We start from the raw sequence: 19,974 nt of genomic DNA, 5'->3' as shown, positions 1-19,974 counted from the left end.
TTGTACAAGGCAACAGTAAAAAAATTGATGAATACTAAATTGATCTTCTGAGTAACGTGTGATAGACAGCAAAGTAGTCCTAGGTGGTGACACCCTTGAAGGCTAAGCAGAAAGCCAAGACAGCAAAGCTGGTGTGCAAAAACCAGCCGAACCATGAACCCAACCCGAACCAGTCTCATTTTCCTTTTTTTTTTTAATTCGGCTTCATTTCGATTTGAGAAAGTCTTGACCCGAAAAATTCGATTCAGTTTTGGTTTGAGCTTTCAGAAAACCAATTCAAACCAACCCAACCCAATCCATGTATATATGCACAAGTATATGTTTGAAACCCGACCCAACCCATATGTGCCTATATTTATAAACTTCAATTTTTTATTTTTTTTCCTATATTTTCTTTTATATATAAAATGAAACTTTTAAATGTAGACTCAGCCCATCCCATTTAGTCCAATCCATTGAATATCAACCCTATATAAAAATCGAGTTTTTTTATGTTTAGACTTAGCCCTGCCCATTGAATATCAACCTGGAAAACTGAACCGAAATGAACCAAATTTTTTGAGTCGGTTTCCAGCGGTTTTGTTGATGGTCAGTTCAGTTTCGATTTTGGTTTCGATTTTAGGGAACCAATTTGGATTGGTTCAGTTTCAGGTTCATCTCCATACAAACCCATGCACAACCCAAGCTAGGCAGGTATGTAGAGTTAAGATTATCTTATATTTATACATAAATATTTTGGCAGATATTTCATATATAGCTGTGCTTGTACAATCAAAAACATGCAATTAGATTTTAAAAAGCTTATCAAAGTCCCGAAGAAAATGGTAAAACGCATTCATCATATTTTACCAGATATGGAATTTTCAGTTTAATAACATAAGTTTTACCTCATAACTAATGAAATTTTTGAAGAGACCTAAATTTGCAAACAAATGGAACTTCATAAATTAACAAATTAGAGCAACATATGCGATATATGTCCTATTGAACCCACTGGTCTGTCCATTTAGTCCAGAGGCCCAGAGCCAGAACTGCTTCGCTTCGTCTAATAAGGCAGGCTAAGTTTGTGAAAAAAAATCCATTCTTTAATTGTTGTTCATTATGCTTTAAGAATTCCCAACTCAATGTGCCACCTTGGTTCAACAATGCGATGTATCTTGGTTCTTTCTCCACTCTGAATCAAGTCTCTCTTAAAAAATTCTAAAGTTGTATTTTTTCAGCAAAAGGAGTTCATACGCCACATACTATGACCTACTAGTAGAATAAGTAAATTAGGTTAATGTTTTTAGTAAATGAGTAAATCATATTATAATTATTATATGGATATTTACTTATTGCATAGAAAAAGCATAGGTAGACCAAATTACACCTACCAAGGTCACAATAGATCAGCGATGGATTACCTATAACATGTATGTATCATATGCATCATGTATTCCAATCAAAACCTTATGGCATGTCTATATAGAAGTTGTCTCAGGTTCCACAAGGGAACCCTCATTTCAATTGTAAGTACATTAACAAAATTCTATAAGGATACTATGTTCCCATTTCTTGAGAATGAGAAGAAGCATTAGATTTGTAGAGGGGGAAATAAAAAGAAAAGTACACACACAACTAGGAATATGTTGTTGAGATTTCAATTACTGCAAAATCTCCACGCCCGAAAACAAAGAAAAGCAAAGACAGGAATATACCCATGGAAAAGAAACACCAAAGCATCAAGTTATTGATTTGTGAATGAACTATGAAGTATGAACTTTCTCCCAGCGATTTAGCACTCAAACTAGACATGTTTTATGGAGTAAAACAAAACTTACCATTAATTGTAACAATTTCTAAATGGAGAAAAAAAAAGGAAAACCAACTTGAGCAGCTTCAGATGGTTAGAGAAGAATATATACTCTATCATACAACCACAATATTTTGAGCCCACCACGTGTAGCCCACCTCCAAGGCCTTCATTTGAGGCCTTGTCTTAGTACCATTATTCCTCGCAAGCCCCGCACAATTTTAACAACATAAGGAAAGTATGATTATGTAAATCCCAAAGGAATCTCCACTTTGGATCCATATTCTAGCAGCCTCTTAGGGTAATCACAGAAGTCCACACGTTTTCCCGGTACATGGTGCTAGTGAAAATAATTCAAATTTGCTCATGGTTAATATATAGATATTGCATAAATTGTGAACTCTAAGTTCTAACAAAATAATAAGCTTATTTTCTGATTCAGTCCATGACAAAACCCAAGCAGTATGATGAAAGTGAATTTGACCCTAAACCCTAAACCCTAACATTCCTGTTCTTTAAATAGGCAAGCCTTCACTTCATCCAAAACACATCCTTAATCAGTCCCCCCATTAGGTTATAAAACATATGCGGAAAACAATTATAGCCACCCAAATGTATGTTCAAGCCATCATTTTGACAACATTTCATCATACATAATAATTTTTTGCGAAATTGTTTTTCCAACCTTCAGTATTCAGAGCTTATTCTGTAACTATCATGACACTAGATTAAGTGACAAGCAAGGAATATTCATCAAAAAATTTCAGGACATTATAGGGAAATGAGCAAATTACACGAATTGCAAACAACAAATCGACAAAGCTTACCTTCCATCCATCTTTTTGATGCATTGAATGCTCTAATATGATAATGAGAAAGTTGTGTATGAGGTCTTCTATCTCAGTAATGCTTACACCATTTGAATCTTTGCTTGAACCCCTCTGTAAAAGCAAGAGATAAATTAAAACAACTCACAAAACAAAATAACCATAAGCACATCATACATAAAAGCATACCAAAAAGGTAACACACATTAGCATGCATAGTGTTAGACTGTCAGCCACTTTTAGTAATAGATATATATATATATATATATGTATGTATATCTATATATATGTATGTATATCTATATATATGTATGTATATATGTATATGTATATATATATATATATATGTATATCTATATATATATGTATATGTATATATATATATGTGTGTGTGTGTATATATATGTATATGTGTATATATATATATATGAATATGTATATATATATGTGTTGTATATATGTATATATATATGTGTGTGTATATATGTATATATATATATATGTGTGTGTGTGTGTGTATATGTATATATATATATGTGTGTGTGTGTGTGTGTGTGTGTGTGTGTGTGTATATAGTAAATTTTTGGGTGCTTATACAGTTTACAGAATTCAATGTCAAAACAAAACAATTCACCTCATAATTAGATATTAGAACCTCCAACATCCACTCAGGCCATTCTGCCATGCAAGTGAGACTAGTTCTATTTTCTGGATGACTGCAAGCCAAAAACAGAAGATCCTGTAATCATATAAATGGAAAATCAGATTAAACAACATGTCAGCAGGTTAACAGAGCCATTAGAGATCAAGAATTACATGATCAGGCTAGAATGGGACTCCTTGCTTCATAAAATATTGTTTCCTTTCAAAATGCATACAACATCAAGAAATATATGACAGTGTTAGACTGGGTCTCATCGCTTATATACAAACGTACATACATACACCATCCATACAAGCATGCACACACAAGTATAATTGAGCTAGTATTCTCACGATAAGACTAGGCTTCAGTCACACACTGCAAAATTAAAAGGTGACATCTGAAAGTCCATGCTGATTAACATGATCTAGAACATCTAAAATATCTAAAACCGAAAATTGAATTTTAAGTGATCGAAAAATGGCTTTAACAGCACAATAAAATATTATAATGCAGTATACAGTCTATAATCCAAACAAGCTCATATTTCATGTGCATCTGACACAAAACTAAAATATATCTTAGTATAGTAACTATTATCTACCACCCAAAGAATGAAACTTTTCGAATTTTGCCCGGGCCATCAAGTTTCAGGGTTGATAGCTTCAGCAGTTTCACTCCAAGACATGGCATTCTGATGGAAAAGATGAGATAGAAAAAAATAGAAAAAGAAAATAAGCCAAGGAAAATCATACAACAAAGCTTTAAGTATTTTGTATTGTTCAGAATCATTAGATGTATGGTCTCAGTGTGCTCAGATTTAAAGGTGTAATTCTATAATACTCCAAAATTATATTAAAATATGTTGGATATATCAACAGGTTATGTCGCATATCAGCTCAAGTAATATGTTTTGTTTGATAACTATCTAATTACGTTAGACATAACTATGCAAATATCTATAAGATTTAATCTTCAAATACAAAATTGCATCTGAATATAATATTAATATGACAGTGACCATTGAATACCATAGACCAGTATATAATTAATCATTCATAAATTTTGAAAACAAGATCATACCTAGATATAGTTCTTCTGTTTGTTTATAAGATTTGACCTTAAAATCTATCAGATCGTAGCTTTTCTACTATGAAACCACTCTCCAAAAGAATGGAAAAGCTAAGTACAGATACATATTCATTACTGAAATATATCTAAGAAAATGAAGAAATGATTCAATATAATATTGAAAAATCATAAATAGATATGTCATCTATAATAAGTTTTACCCATCTTTCATTTGGTGTCAGACGTGGCCATCTATTTTAGCCAAAAACAAATTGACCTCAAATTTAATATCTTGATGTGCTCCATTTTGCCCCACTTATTGCATGGATAAGAAACCTCAAAAACACAAGATTATTCATTTATATGAATTCTAATTGTTTTAGATCAGATCAACAGGGCAGATCCTCAATTTAAACCACAAAAACACATGATTATTACTTTTACAATGGGTTGAACCTATGTCCTACCAGAAGTATACTAGCTCAACCAAAATAAATATGAGAGAGAGAGAGAGATAGAGAAAGAGAGAGAGAGAGAGAGAGAGAGAGAGATTGTGCATTAAATTTTTGCCTGAGTTAACAACTTTTTGATGTTCAATATGGTTCATGTCTCCCCATTGCATGTCCTTGATATAGAATGCTGAAAATCCCAAAGCTACCACTCTTAAGAGTGCAAAATGTTGCAAAGAGTATGCACCAATCATATGCACCACCAAATAACCTTTAGCTTCACGAAGTCATTAACTGTTTATTCTAATTCATGCTTACGTACAGTGATACATGTATCTTATGAAAAGCCTCCAAAAGCAAACAGAAAAGCCCACTCCTCGAGAAATGAGTGCTGCTTTCCCTGAGAACATGTTCATCAACCATGACATAATAGAAATGGCTAATTTTGTTCACCACCAAGGATTTCAAGCAATACACTGGTTTAAATTTATAATACTTAACATGTTAAGCTGTCAAAAATGGCTCATTTTGACAATATTTTGTCCAATACCATTCTCCAGCTGTTTATAAAAGTGCGGCTTGCGTGTACACAATATCAGAAGGGCAAAAAAATGATGACAGAATCTCATCCTAAAGATATGGCTTCAGTGTAAGGGTTACACCCACAGGCGTTGACGTCTTAATGTGTATATTGAGAATGGCTTGCAGCATTGCACTTTTAGTGGACAAATTGATGGGCTTTCTAATAATTCATGGAACCACTTGTCCATGAATTTACAAGTTTCCAATAGAGGATAACCTATAAAAAAAGCCATACTGGTTCTAAACAATCATTGTAACTCACCTAAGTTTTATCTCACTACAAGCAGAGGGGAGCGCAACGCCAGTATTGTAGAAGAGGAAATGAAAATAAGCCCAATGAAGTTACAACACGAATATAAAAGAAATACAAGCTGGACAGAGGCATATACCAATGCATGGATTCTAGGTCTGTCCAGAATGAACAAGGAACTAGTGAGTTTTGAGCCTTTAGATTGAATGCAAAAGTAGATATAGATAACCAGGATGGGAGTGAAGAAAAACATTCACTAATAAAATTAAGGGATCTGGCAGCTGTGCTTTAGTTACGGACAGAAGGAATTATCTCCAGCAGCACGATCTGCAATTCCCATTTTTGCTTTACAATTTGGAACAGGATTTATATTGAGCAGGAAAACTCAGACCTGCTAACAAGTTTTCTGTAGTACTTGAAAAAGTTTAGTAACTGTCTTGCCTAAATTCATGGATAGCACTTCTCAAATTATTCTATTGTCAAAAGTGTTTAGGATTGATAAACTTAGCTATACAAGATTTGGTATCATAAGTCATGGTCAACTATATTCAAACATAGTAACAAGTCTCAACATAGTTTAAGTCACTCCCATGAGAGCAACAAAGTGAATACTTGACTTACATTCTTACCCTCGGAATAATTTACATAATTTGCAAGCACATTCATACAATGACAGAGCTTATGGTCCACAACAGAACATCTAGCTTGGTGTCTTGGACAGATGATGTATGGGGACTATCTTTTAGCAAACTTGGCAATAAGCCTGCCAAGAAAACCCAGAATTTTTAAAAGATGATCTTCATTTAACAGACCACCACATTTGCTTCATCAGACAATTATATAGCAACTGTATAACCATTAACAGCTTCTCCAAAATGCTTGTTTTTAATCCTGAGAGTCTAATAGTCTCAGACATCGGAGTTCCCTTAAAGCAATTTCTCATTTTGTCAATATAAACCTTTCAGTCACATTCCAAACCTCTATTTGGCCATGCACTAGTCAATTTTTCCTACCAAAGAAACCAAATGGACCACTGTAACAGAGAAAATCCCAGTTCAAATAAAAACAAACTACAGGCTCATGAATGTATGATACTGAATGATTTCAACAAAACCTGAAGCAAACTCCTCTAAAACCTGGAGCAAATTCCTCCATTTTATCTCCCACTCTACTCTTCTTTGAAATTCTGCTGAAAGGAGGAACCAACACCACCATTCTCATGGACTTGCTCCCAAGAAAGGCACTTAGAACAACAAACCAGAAATCTTGGCACAACCATATACTATAACAGCATAACCTCTCTCACAACCTAAGAGCAGTTAGCATGTGCCTTTCAAGAAAGGGTGTGGATATGAGTAAAAAAGAAAGAGGCAGTTGCTCTCTGTCTCTCTCAGCATGGCTGCCCTCACTCTTAGTGCAAGCATGGCACCTCTCTAAATAAAGTTAATGACAGATTTTTTATATGATAAGAGAAGTTTATTTGATCAAAGCATATGGAGTGCATGCTCCAGACCGATTGTTACCCTGTTTCCTAGCTAAAGTAAACTTTGCTGGAACAGAAGTTCACACCAGTTATTCTTTTCTTTCCTATTTTAATTAGGACTCTATTAGATCCAAATTATTGGAGAGAGAAACTAAGATTTTTCTGGGAGGCATGTGCAAGCTTGGGTACCCTTGGTAACAGGTTGTACAGAGAAATGAGAGAGAAAATTATCACATCTTCTAAAGATTGCAGCTACAAAGAAAAGTTTGGGTAACAGAGTTGGCAGTCCCAGGCATGAAACCTCCTCCTATTAAAAAAACTAGAGATAACCAGCACCAGGCTCCCTCTAAACCATTATGAACCCATCATGAAACGAACACCCCAGACAACTTTGCATTTTCTGCATTCTGTAGCAATCTATCATAATAGCATCAAAGGGCCCAAAAGAAAAGAAAGAGAATAGGGCAGTGGAAAATTTGAAGATACACGTCATCTAATATCCCATTCTAAACCACTCGCATTTGATTATATTTGGCCACACAACATGGCATCCGATTGAAAAGGTTAAACCAACCACCTACAAACACCATCTTCATGAGGCAAACATTTATGGGCAGCTTAAAAAAGGTGATGCAATATATGTACATAGAAGTACAATAAAGCGGTTGGCAACAGGTATAATAATTATTGCAATACAACTATTATCTTATTTAGTTGTCATGGCTCCTTTGAAGGGATAAAGCACAAGCAAAGATGGCAGCATAATTTGGCACCAAATGCATGTTTGTACACAGCAATAGCTTTTGCTTCAGTATGTTACCAGGATTATTAGAAAGGTAAGGGTTCAAGTCTTTCGAACATTTCCCTTTTGCATTATGCGTACAGAATAGACTAAGCTAGGCTATCACAAACCCATGTAGATTTTGATGATTCAGTAAGAATGCAACACTAATAGATGATCAGGGGTGTGAACAAAAATTTACTCCTCTTTGACTTTGTATTTCCCAGTTCTGTCTTATAGAAATGATAGCTTTAAAATGATCATATATAAATAACAAAGTCACTAGAAATCCTTGTGCAAACATAATTTACCATGACCACAAGAACAAAATTAGAGAAAAGCTTCACAGAGAAAATGATATCAGTAATCTAAGCCTGGATAGCGACATAAGCAAAAACTCCAGAATGATGATTTCATGGCAGATGGCTTCTGTAGTACCACAAAGGAAATCATAAAGGAACTTGTATTAGAAATAGGAAACATACAGAAGTGCAATATGCACAATTATAGGCATGCAGTTCAAAAAGAAGTACTGTACAGAAGTTAAAGAGGCCCCAACATCTTACCTGTATAGCTCGAACCTGGAATGCCCTGGATGCATAGGGAAGTGAACGGAGAAGGACCAGTAAAAGTTGGAGATTCTCAAAGTGGTGACCAGAATCATACATGTTCAGGCCATCATCAGTGGATGAAACATTTGTCTGAATCAAAAGATAGATAATGTGGTTTAGCATTTTCACACTTCAAAGAAGCAATAAGGGTACAAATGCTGCAAGAGTATATTAAAATATAGCATCAACAAAACTATGGTACGAATTCAAAATATTATCTAGGCACAAATTTGTGGATGCGAATCAAATTAAAAGACATAGGTCTCTTTTCCAAAAAATGTAAATGCCTTTCTCATAGTTAACTGATGTAGGAGTAGCTCAAGTTCACTTAGATGATGCTGGTACCAGAAAATGAAAAAGCAACACCATATACATGCTCAATGCAATTTCTTAATCCATTAGCACATAAAGTGATATCAGAAAGAGTAAGAGGATAACTCATGGTGGATGGGAGTCCACATCCAATGAAACTCGTAGAGATTTTTCCTTCTCCAGTGAGAAAGAACATGTTCCTAATTGCTGCACATCTGGCCAGAGAGATTTAATTCAATCGAAGCAGCAAATCAGGTCCACTTACCACCATTTAAGGGTACCAGTAAATCTGTTGCAACAGGAAACTGAGAATTGCTGCTGCCACCATGTATAGGTGTTTCTAGCAAGAAGATAAAAACAGGCAATACCATGGTATCATAAAGAGGACAGGACAACCAGTACTGTACATTCTGACAAAAAATCAGCACTGTTATGGATGTTGGGATGCCAAAACACTATTTACCAATAGTACCATACCAGTCATACTGGCCTATACTGGTGCACACCGGTGCATAGTGATGGAACCTTGCCGACGGTACCATTGAGCACCAACAGTTTATCAACTTTTCTGAAGCTATCAGTTTCAAAATGTACTGTCTCTACCAGTGCCATACAGTACCATATCATTTGGATGAAAAAACTGTATGAGATTCGATACCACTATTTAAAAACTTCGGAAAACAACATAACCCTAGAGATTCTGCTTTCAGTATTAGCATCTTATGCAATAACAATTGAGCTTCAAAACAGCTGAGAGAAAATACATTTAGCCTGCCCATCCCTCAGTATATGTTTAATTACAGATATTGGTCTTCCCATTTATTGTTAATCCTTCCTGCAGTATTTTTGTGAAGATCTTTATTTTATAAAGTTTTCCTCTTTGCAGTTACACAGCAATATAAGTCATCTTTAGAAACATCTAGAAAATTTCTATATTTGCCTATATGATGTTTCCAGATATGATAAGTACCCATACATCATAACGAGGCCATGCAAGACAGCAATGTGGGGTGAATTCTTTGGATTTCTAGCTAATATATTTACAGTTGTACCAAAATGTTTAGGTGTAGATGGGCCGACTTACCTCCTCTGCCATAGCAGTCATGAGTTCATCTATCAGCAACTCCAACAATGATTGTTCATGTCTACGTTACAGAACTGCCAGACACAAATTTAACGGTACTAGGACAACTGGACAAGTATAAAGTCTTTGTATTAAACAACATTATCCATGTGCAACATATATTTTTCCATGAAGAAACATTTTTCTCAGAAAAATATTAATTTCTGAACTCCATGTAAGAGATTCTATTAGTAACAACTGTAACATGATAAAAAAGCACCAAACAGGGCCAGGAAAAGCACTAGAAAATCATGCAAGACGACCTGATGGACTTTAATTATCTGAAATATATAGGGAAATAAACAAGTCAAAATTTCAGTTTTCAACATTGTCACATCCAACTTGATGCCAAAAACATTTGCCCTCAGCACGTAACAAATAGTTCATCATCATGAATAAAAAGGAAAAGCCTGATAAAGTAGAAAAGAGTAATAGAAAAATATCCGTGACCAGCTAACTTGACTCATGTAAATACCTCAACATTCTACGAAATGATAACCGTAGACAAGACTATTCATGCCAAATCCTCTATATCATAGTGCATGTTTGGCATTTCAGCATAGTTTAGCTATTAAAAACAATATCGAAGAGAATCATAATAGACGTAGTGGACAAGTAGTGCAAACTGTTCATACCATTGCTGCCAATAAAGCCATATACACATTGGTGGTCATAAGCCTTTGTGGAGCAGCTTGAAATGCTTTATGCAATGCAAAAAGTAACAAAGCAACTCTGTCTTCAAACATGGAATTCCCTTCTTCAGGACCCACAATACTCAGAATGCTACTTGATGGACTTTCGGAAACAGCATTTGAGTTAAATTTCAGATGACCTGATGAGACAAGAGCACCCAATAGGGTGATTATCCCAACTACAACTCCATCACCATTGTCAATATTATATACATTATTCCTAGCATTGTCAGCACTTATTGAGAAACTGATGCCACCAAGATTCTTTAAGAGTTGGTTATCAGAAGCAGATGTCATTCTTTCAATGTTTGTGCCCAAGGAAACCTTAAAAGAACTATTATTAGCATTCAAAGACCCAAATTTTGTGCTCTCCTCCTGAGAACCATATTCCTTCTGTTCAGGAGATTCTAGTTCATCATCCTGGCTTTTTGGTTCACCACCAGTAGTTACCTTCCTAGAAACATCTGCAGATGCATTATCAGCAGCAGATACCCTAAAGTTATCCAAAATATTATGATTACCAGCTTTGGCTTCTCGCTGCAAAAGAACAAGAAATGTCTCTATCCCACCACACAATATAAATGACTGTGCAAATGTGTGAGCCCTAGACGTATTCGGCTGCACAACCAGTCTATATATTAGGTGCAACACTCTCGCAACCTGAAAAAAGCATCAAGAAGAAAAGTTCTAAGCCAAAATAAATAGTAGAACTGTAGTATAAAGCATGTTACCAAGAAACTAGCATATAATTAAATATTGCACATTGGTAAGAGTAAAACTATCTGATATTTACCAAGTCAGAATGCAAACACAAAAATTCCAACATCAAGCCTACTACTCGTATTGTACAAATGATGCAGTAATACAAAGATCAAATATGGTATTCCGTACCGGCCCAAACTGGCCGGTACACCTTGTACTGTACCGCACCGACGGAGAACCGGCATGGTTCAGGCCGGTTTTTCGGTATATGGCCCAAACCAGACCGTACCGTACGGGTCCAAACCATGCGAAACTAAACAGTTCAATCCGGTTCGGTGCGGTACGGATCTCGGTACTAGTTCCTGAAACCTTGATCAAAACTTAAAATCATAAAAAATTGAAAGTTTAATAAAAACATGTGAATATGATAAATTTAAAGGATGTCAGCATTGTGTTTGCAACCGGTAGAACAAAAAGTTCTAAACAACAAAGGTGTTTGTGGATCTTAATGTCTAGCGCAACATATCTCACCACACTTAGTTTTCAAACTTATATCCACATATAATGTAATGCAAAGAAACTTGGGGAAAAAATTAAGGCATAACTTAGTATGCTACACATACGGCTCACATGAGCTACTTTACCATGATATATCTCACATTCTAAAGCCTCAACCATGAGCCTCAAGGTGCTTTCTGAAAGTCACTCTCAAGAGCCAATGCAAGACAAGATGCAAATAAGCCTTCTTAGTTCTTACACAATGATACATGATTTTCAATGAAGTGCAGAAAAATGCAATTAACTGCTGACAATTATAAAAAAGAAAATAGCACTAAATAAATGACGGCATAAGAACTAATCGAGAATTTCAAGGACAAGAATTATTTGAATTGACAACAGCAATAGTATCATTATATTTTACTAGAATAGTAACTGCTTGATGAAAATTTATGACTCTACCTGATTAGGTTGTGGACAGTCAACAATGAAATTTATCAAGCAACGAACATCATTGGCAGCCAATGAAGATGGAGCTGCTCCTATTAAAAGCTCAATGACCACTAAGAGCTCATCAACCAGAGCATTTACTTCACCCATAGGTCTTGGTGCACCATGAAGTGAAAAAGTATCAACAGAATCTTTTTCGCGAATAATCCAATAGCACATTCTGCAGCCATCAAGAAGCATTTGCAGGGCATTGGCATCCCGCATGGCTGATGATTCTGTAAACACCATGTCTGCAAGTGAAGACAAAAGCTTCTTCTGTAAACCATAGTTGCACAAACTCCACATCTTCAAATCTAAAAGCAAGGTACCAAAAAGCTGCACTTTAAATGTATGGTTATTTTTCTGAGATTGACATAGGGACACAATTGCAGCAACAACTTCCTCATTACTCAATCCATTTTGCTTTCCAAGTTCCTGCATTGATAGAGTTTGCAGCAGATAATGTAAAATTCTTGACAAAAGCTCAGGTGCCCGTGCTCGACATAACTCCTCATTATTTCCAGGATGTTGAATTGCACTGGAGATAATTCTGAAAATAGGGGCAGAGAGTGAAGCTGTTGCAAGAGACATCGGAAAATCACCAGTCACAGGTTCCAGGCTATCTATCTGAACATTGCTGACTGTCAGTGGAAGTAAAGCCAATGGACCCCCCCATGCTAAGGCCCACATAGATTCTGCTGGGCGTACTCGAGAAGCAACATGAACTTGACCAAGGACCTCAGCAGGTCTTCGGTGAACACCTGAAAAGTTTGAGGAAAGGCAGAAACTATTAATTTGAGTTTTGCTCAAATCTCAAATAAATTCAAGCTGACTGGCAAGCACCCATAAGTATATGTAAACAATAATGCAATTCTCAGGAATCATGTAAATGATTTAGGAAGAACATGTAATTGATTTAATTAAACCAAATAAGAGAAGCTGAACGTTTCATCCTGAAGAGCTGAATGTTTGATCCTGAAGCTAAAAAGATGAAGTCCAGATAATGCATTATAATATGATAGCATTGACGGGAAAAAGTTGAATTGCAAGTCTGAATTATTTGAAAGGCCTATAAGTTTGCACAGATGAAATTTTCAGATTCAGAAGGTAGGAAAAAAGTACAGGATGACTCAACAATAATCATAATTTCAAGATATACAAAAATGATTCTCACCAACATAGGCTAGCATGAACAAGCCTGACCTATGTGAAATTTTGAAGCATGATAAAAGTTGGCAAAGTGGATTCTTCACTCTTCTTAAGTTACATCCATGATGGGCAACAAAAAAGAAATAGCTTTCCAGCTATTTCTGTGAAAACTTCTCCCAAAGATGGAACCTGTTCAAACATAGGGGTGTTTAAGATTTTAAAGATCATTCAACCTCAATAATATGACCACCATATATAGAAAAAAGGCTGGAATATTTCAGATTACCAAATAGTAGTGACACAACCAGTCAACTGCACACTAAATAGACAAACCTCCACATTAAGTTCAGAAGCAAATTTTTTGTAACAGTTCAAACATGACTTTATTATCTACTGTCACAAGTCCAGTGCTGACAGAGTCTTGGTGATTTGCTGAGCTGTGAATGGTAATCTAACAAAGACTGGTTGCCATTCCAGGATAAGAAATGGAAATAATGCCCAGAAAAAAACTGAAGAATGTGAGATTCTGAAATACGATTGATTTTGAAAACTAGGATTTGATATATAAAAGAATGAAGAGGTAAAAGGGGACAACTAAATGATTGAAAATTAGGTGGATAAAGTGGAGAGATATTGATAAGAAGGTACATGACCAAGACATGCCTTGGCAACTTACAGAAAATATGCTCAAACTTCAGTAAGTGTAGTAATATTGTACAGCTTCATGTCCAGAAATGAACATCTAGCATACAAAATATGGAAGAGAAATTTAAGGTTGGTACGTGCTTAAATTGGTATAGGCTGGGACTGATATGACCAGAATGAGGAAATACAAGGGAAAACAGTCACATGAACGAAGTAAAAATGATGGACCAACTAAGATGGCAGGGGCATGTGCAACAAAGATCTGACAATCGCTTGTCAAGATGGATATCAGGATTTGTATTCAAGGGTCAGCAAGCAGCAGGAGAGCTTAAAATAGCACCGATGCAAGTCTTGGAAGGATTTGGAAAAAGCTAAAGGTGATGCCAGTGACAACCTTAATAAAAATGATGAGTAAAAATGGATTCACAAAACCAAACAAAAATAATTGGCAGAAGATCATTAGAGTCACTCACTGGTACCTCTCAGAAATGACTCCTGACCCCACTTAATAAAAGCAAAAAAAACAATCAACCAAAAATGCTTAATATTACAGAATGACCAAACATGTAATAAAAGGACCTTCCCTAGAACATCATTTAAATAAGTACACAAGCTAACTGCCATCATTATAAAGACATTTGAGGTACCAAATTTTGTACATTGAGCAATAATTATCATAGACACAAGTTCAGCATTTGGAAACAATTGGATAGAGACAATAGAAGCTGAAGCAGAACAGACACAAATTTAGTGTTCTCCAACTATAATAATTTAAATAAGCAAGATTTTAATTACCTTTACTACTTTTAATGTTCAGATTAGTAAAAGACTAAACAGAGGAGCCCAGTGAAAGGTTGCATTTTGTTTGGTAAGGAACAATCATCACATTGAGGAGTTCAGTATTAGTTGGCTATGGATTTGGATTTTGAATGGTAGGGAAGATCCAAGTATCTTTATAACCCAATTCTCTGAGTAATCTTAGCACTAAAAAATTTCTAGTTTTTATATTTGTAAGTTAAGTCATTCCAATTGTATTCCAGCATTGTTTAGGGATCTTCATGTATAGGGCCCTAAAGTTAGATTCACAATTCAAATAATTATCTTAAAGAAGGAGGTATTATTTTTTCTTTAGTGTTTACCCTCCCTAAAGCTTGACCACACATTAAGCAGCATCGTCAACACGAAAGGTACACTATAGAAGGATAAAATGGACATTCTAGAAAGAGGTTTCCAGGATAAAAAGCATTTGGCTATTCTTTCTAATGAATGGAATGAGGGATTGTGTTCTGTTAGCTCATAACTGTTTTGTCCTTTTCCACTTGGACACTGGTAAGGTCAAAGTTCGCATTTCGGGCCCCAAATTAACAGCTGAACCCCTTGTGTGCTGCACTAAGAACCAGGTTTGTAACCTTTCCAACAAGGTTCTTGGTGAAATAGAACAGTGCTCAAACAAGTATCATAAAGCGCCCTTTTGGCATAAATTACCACATAAATGTGCATCATCTAGTTTGCAGTGTTCTTATTTTCCTTGATCACCATTCAAAAATCTTGCATGTATGTCAAGGCAACAAGTATATTGATAATTGGTGATGAAAAGTTTTGGAATCCACATGCACATGACATCCATGATCACGGCAGGATAAAGTTGCTTGGAAACAGTGAAATCATTAAAACGCCCATTTTCATTCTCCTCTATTAAGTTACTTCTCCATCAAAGAATATTGTGAAGTAAAGTTAAGAGAAAAGCCTATTCATGTTGACAAGAGACCTTTATGAATCATGTTCCTTTCCATCTAACTTCAAAATCCTGGTAATGTCAAACAATATAAGTAAGCTACAAGATGAAACCCCCCAAGAATTTTAAAGTTTTGAAAGGGCCAAGCGCATGAATAGTATAAACCTTAGATAAGAAGGAAAAAAACAACAATTATATTTGTAGTAAAGAGAGGGTGGACCTTGGTGCACCAATAAGATTGCTCTTTTGTGATCTGAGTGTCTGGGTTAGAAATAACGGAAACACCCTCTCTGCACATGGGGTTAAAGGTACATACAGTTGACTATCTCGAGCATGGTTCATTGTACCACCCCATTCCAGACAGTACAGGACATACCGTACCATACTGATACCATACTGGTATGCCAAACTGCCTTGTACTGACACAACCGTACCGTACCATACCACATACTGACACTATCATGGGATTTCATGGGTACGGAGTTCGGTACCGAGACGGCGAAACTTGCTCCCAAGACTCTACAGTAGTTGGATCCTCATGCACTCAGATGCCTTTTTTTTACAAGAAGTAATAAAGTTGATTATAATATGTTGGAAGTCCTTCCAAGTTACTCATAGAAATACGTTAATGAGGTTCAAAGGGGTGATCATTTGGCGGTGAAGCCTAAGAGCGTGCAAGCTGCACTAGAACATGAAGAAATAGAAGTTACTGAATATTAATCCTTAGGACAGGTCATGGAGTTGATTCTTTATCCCAGATTAGTTTGAACAACAGGTGTGATTCATCGTCTTGTAAATGAAAATGCCTATACAAATGTAAATTGAAAGCACCATTTCCTTGTTTTACTTTTGTTTTTGTTTTACCATCGTTACATCATGTTTCATCCATCGTAAGCCCACTTCAGAATGAACATTATTGATAGACATCATATATAGACATATGTCCCTTATTACCTTGTCTAATCTAAGCATCTTGTAACAAGGTAATTAGCCCTAAATATCCTATGTCAAAATGATCCAACTGAAGTTTATTATCTTTATTTGGTGTTACTTAAATAAAATTGAATTTACATCAGCAATCAATGATTTCATTGAATTTGATCAAAAGATCAATATCTCATTCCCAAAGGCCTAGAAACAAATGGATAGTGTTCAACATATAATTGGAAGTTCTTCTGCAAAGTGCAAGGGGTGTGAAATAGATACTATGAAAAGGCACCTGCAGGTACCATTTATTGGTACTAGTTTTTGGAGGAAGTTTCCACACACCATGATCTAGGAAATGTTTATAAGCACCACTCATCTCGCCATGTTTATAACCACCATGATCTAAGTGTTCAATGAAATGCACGAGACTGGAAGAAAAAAAAAATACAAACTAACCAACCTGCAGCACCTGAAGGAGATGCATCTGGGCAGAACCGCCCACATAGCAAACTAGGGTGGTATAAAAGATGCAGGCTTCCTCCAATCTCAGCATCCAACATCGAGTTCTCTTCTGCCAGACTCCTCATATGGTCATTCGTTGCCAACCAGGGTAAACCTGCACCATGTCCAAAACAAGGCAGCGCATCTCCTCCCCTTGAAGCCAATCGACCCATTCTCTCTGGTCCAATGGGTTCCTTAAAGATATAAACAGGCCCCATCTCCGCAAATAGGGGGCACTGCCTCCGACGTCGCTGTAGACCAGCCATTGTGGGGGGTGGATTCGTCCCTATGCAACAAAAAGCCAATGGCTTTGAGATCCGTGGAAACTCAAAAGGACGGCTCTCATGCAAGTTCCCATTTACATACAATCTCAATTCGCTCTCTGCCTTTCCAAGCAAACCCAGCTTGGAAGTATGTTCTAACCCAACAAAATACCAACTCTGTGGCTTGAATGCATACGTGAAATGTAAAGAAGCCTTTTTACCCTTCCCACCACCAACCTCCACTACCAAGAACTGGCCATGAAAGTAGGCTTCCAAACCATGGTTATCAGAGGATAGAAAGCTAAAGAGCCTTGGCATATGTGCGGTCCCCTCTCCTGCAAGTGCACTTGCTGCCGCTGCAGCTGACACCGCAGATGTCTTGCCCGACCGTGCTGCAGCTGCAGCAGCAATGGCAGCAGCGGAAGTCGCCGAGTTGAGAGTGTCAGCGAACGACTCTATGTATATCCATGTGGCAAAACCATATCCATTAGAGAAGGGCCACCGGCTCTCCCCAGGACCAAGCAAGCCAGAGCTCTCACCATCAAACTCAAACGTGCATGCTGGGCCACGGGTCTCCTTGCTCCGCATCGCCTTCTCCAGCGCCAATATCAATGGTGTTGCCCGGTCAGTTTTCAGGGTCTTCTTTACCACTCCAAGCCAGCGGTGAAGATCAATTACACTCAATGAATGCCCTGCTAAAACCTGGATGCTCCGGCACAATGGTGTGCCATCCCATGGCACCCGATCAATGGAATCGACAAATATTTTCTCTGCTGATTGCAGCAGGACCCCAAGCAATCCCGCAGCCGAGCACATTGCACGATTTCTAGTGCAAGCTCGCAAAATTAAAAGCAAACCTTTAACCATTCTTGTTCTCGGAGACATGTGGGTCTCTGAGTCTCCTTCCCAAGGTAACCAAGGGATCAGCTCAGCAGCAACCAACGCAGCTCTGGAACTTGACATCACATTCGGAGGATTTACAGAAGCACGAGTACCGGTGTCATCAAGGCCTTCCACTCCACCCATGGTAACAAGCAGAGCATCGACCACGGATCTCGACACATCCCCGAAATCGCCACCATCCGAGACCATTGATTTGAGCTTCTCGATGCTCTCCGCCTTCCCCATGATGGCGGCGTCCACCAGATGCACGAGCTCCGGCGGAATGTCAGGCATCGCCGGCTTTGCCCTCGGCTTCGTAGGCGAGCCCACGGGAGACAAGTAGGAATCGAAGCTTCCCGACGAGGGCGACAGCCCGAGCTCCGAGCCGGAGGGGCTGTAGGGCGGAGAGGTGTGCATGTCAGCGTAGAGCGAGTCGTGGAGCTCCGCCGCGGCGGTGGCGGAGGGGGAGGAATCGGAGGCGGTGTCTGCGCCGGAGGAGCGATTCAGGTTGTCGGACGTAGGGGAGCGGACGGAGTCGGCTGTGGCGGGGGCATCGTCGGGATTGCCGAGGGAGACGGGCTCAAAGATGTCGTCGTCGGGGGTGGGGCCCGCGGGTGGATGGGCCCCACTGGGTTCCGGCCCCTGCGAGGAAGCGGCCGGCGGGGAGGAGGCCGTTTCGGCCGGTTCATGTGGATCCTCTTCCATTGTGTTCTTCTGGATCAAAGAATCCGTCTAAAGAAAATAAAAGAAAACAAAGCGCAATGCGGTTAGAGAAGGTGATGAGAGCGAGTGGTTGAAAAAAAATCGATGTGGAATGTTAATAGATCTGACCGAGTAAAAGAGAGAAAATGGAGACGTGGGGTGAAACGAGATCTGAAAGAATTGGAAGTAATGGGAGAATAATGTTAAGGAAGAGATGGAGGGGGACAGAGATAGTGATATCTTACCAGGATTAAGAAGAGAAGAGAGGCATGGCGAGGGGATGAGAGAGAGAGAGAAAAGGGAAGAGGAGGTAGAGGATGATGGAGAGGGTAGTGAACGGAAGGGAGACGGGGTGGTGGGGAGGGAGTAGACCCGGCTTGATTTGGTAGGGGGTTTCGGCTATTTTTCAGGTTGGGACTGGCCAGGTGAGCCCCTGATTGGTGGACTTGTGGTAGAGGCGGTTTGTGACGAATAGCAAGTGATGAACGGTCCTGAAATCATCGATAAATTGTTTTGTGTGGACAGCGGACAGTACGTGCGATGCACGTATAAAAATTATGGACACTTGTGATATCTTATCCAGGAAATGTATGATTTTTTATATATGCAATGAAGAAACCTTACCTTTTTTATCCTACACCCACCAGGTAACTCTCACTAAAACTTATCAAATTAACCCTCATCCCTTCAAATTCCTGCCACTCCCGCTCAACCCGTCCAGGATGGTTCTCACTAGAATCGGACCCACAGCCACTAACCAAATTAATTCCTGCCCTTTTTATCTTGTACCTAGTGATAATAACATCCGAGCAAGCACTTTGATGGTTCTTTTCTTAAAAATTAATCTGGTGCACTTCGTTTGTTT

At 37.9% G+C, this 19,974-nt stretch overlaps 1 protein-coding gene across 1 annotated transcript in view; it reads right to left on the bottom strand.

The window, feature by feature from the left end:
• Positions 1 to 19,504, bottom strand: part of LOC105035089 (BEACH domain-containing protein C2) — a 158,950-nt gene extending 139,446 nt beyond the window's left edge. The window contains exons 1-7 of the mRNA XM_073256460.1: positions 19,355 to 19,504; positions 17,222 to 19,139; positions 12,279 to 13,066; positions 10,560 to 11,276; positions 8,445 to 8,579; positions 3,254 to 3,358; positions 2,620 to 2,733 (exon numbers count right to left, since the gene is read on the bottom strand). Coding sequence (XP_073112561.1) covers positions 2,620 to 2,733; positions 3,254 to 3,358; positions 8,445 to 8,579; positions 10,560 to 11,276; positions 12,279 to 13,066; positions 17,222 to 19,112 — 3,750 coding nt within the window. The 5' untranslated portion in view covers positions 19,113 to 19,139; positions 19,355 to 19,504. The remainder of the gene's footprint in view (positions 1 to 2,619; positions 2,734 to 3,253; positions 3,359 to 8,444; positions 8,580 to 10,559; positions 11,277 to 12,278; positions 13,067 to 17,221; positions 19,140 to 19,354) is intronic.
• Between the last annotated feature and the right edge of the window lie 470 nt (positions 19,505 to 19,974).

The sequence above is a fragment of the Elaeis guineensis genome, chromosome 4, assembly GCF_000442705.2.
Source record: "Elaeis guineensis isolate ETL-2024a chromosome 4, EG11, whole genome shotgun sequence".
Taxonomy (NCBI): domain Eukaryota; kingdom Viridiplantae; phylum Streptophyta; class Magnoliopsida; order Arecales; family Arecaceae; genus Elaeis; species Elaeis guineensis.
The sequence above is the reverse complement of the archived record's forward strand: the minus strand, read 5'-3'. Positions and strand labels throughout refer to the sequence as shown.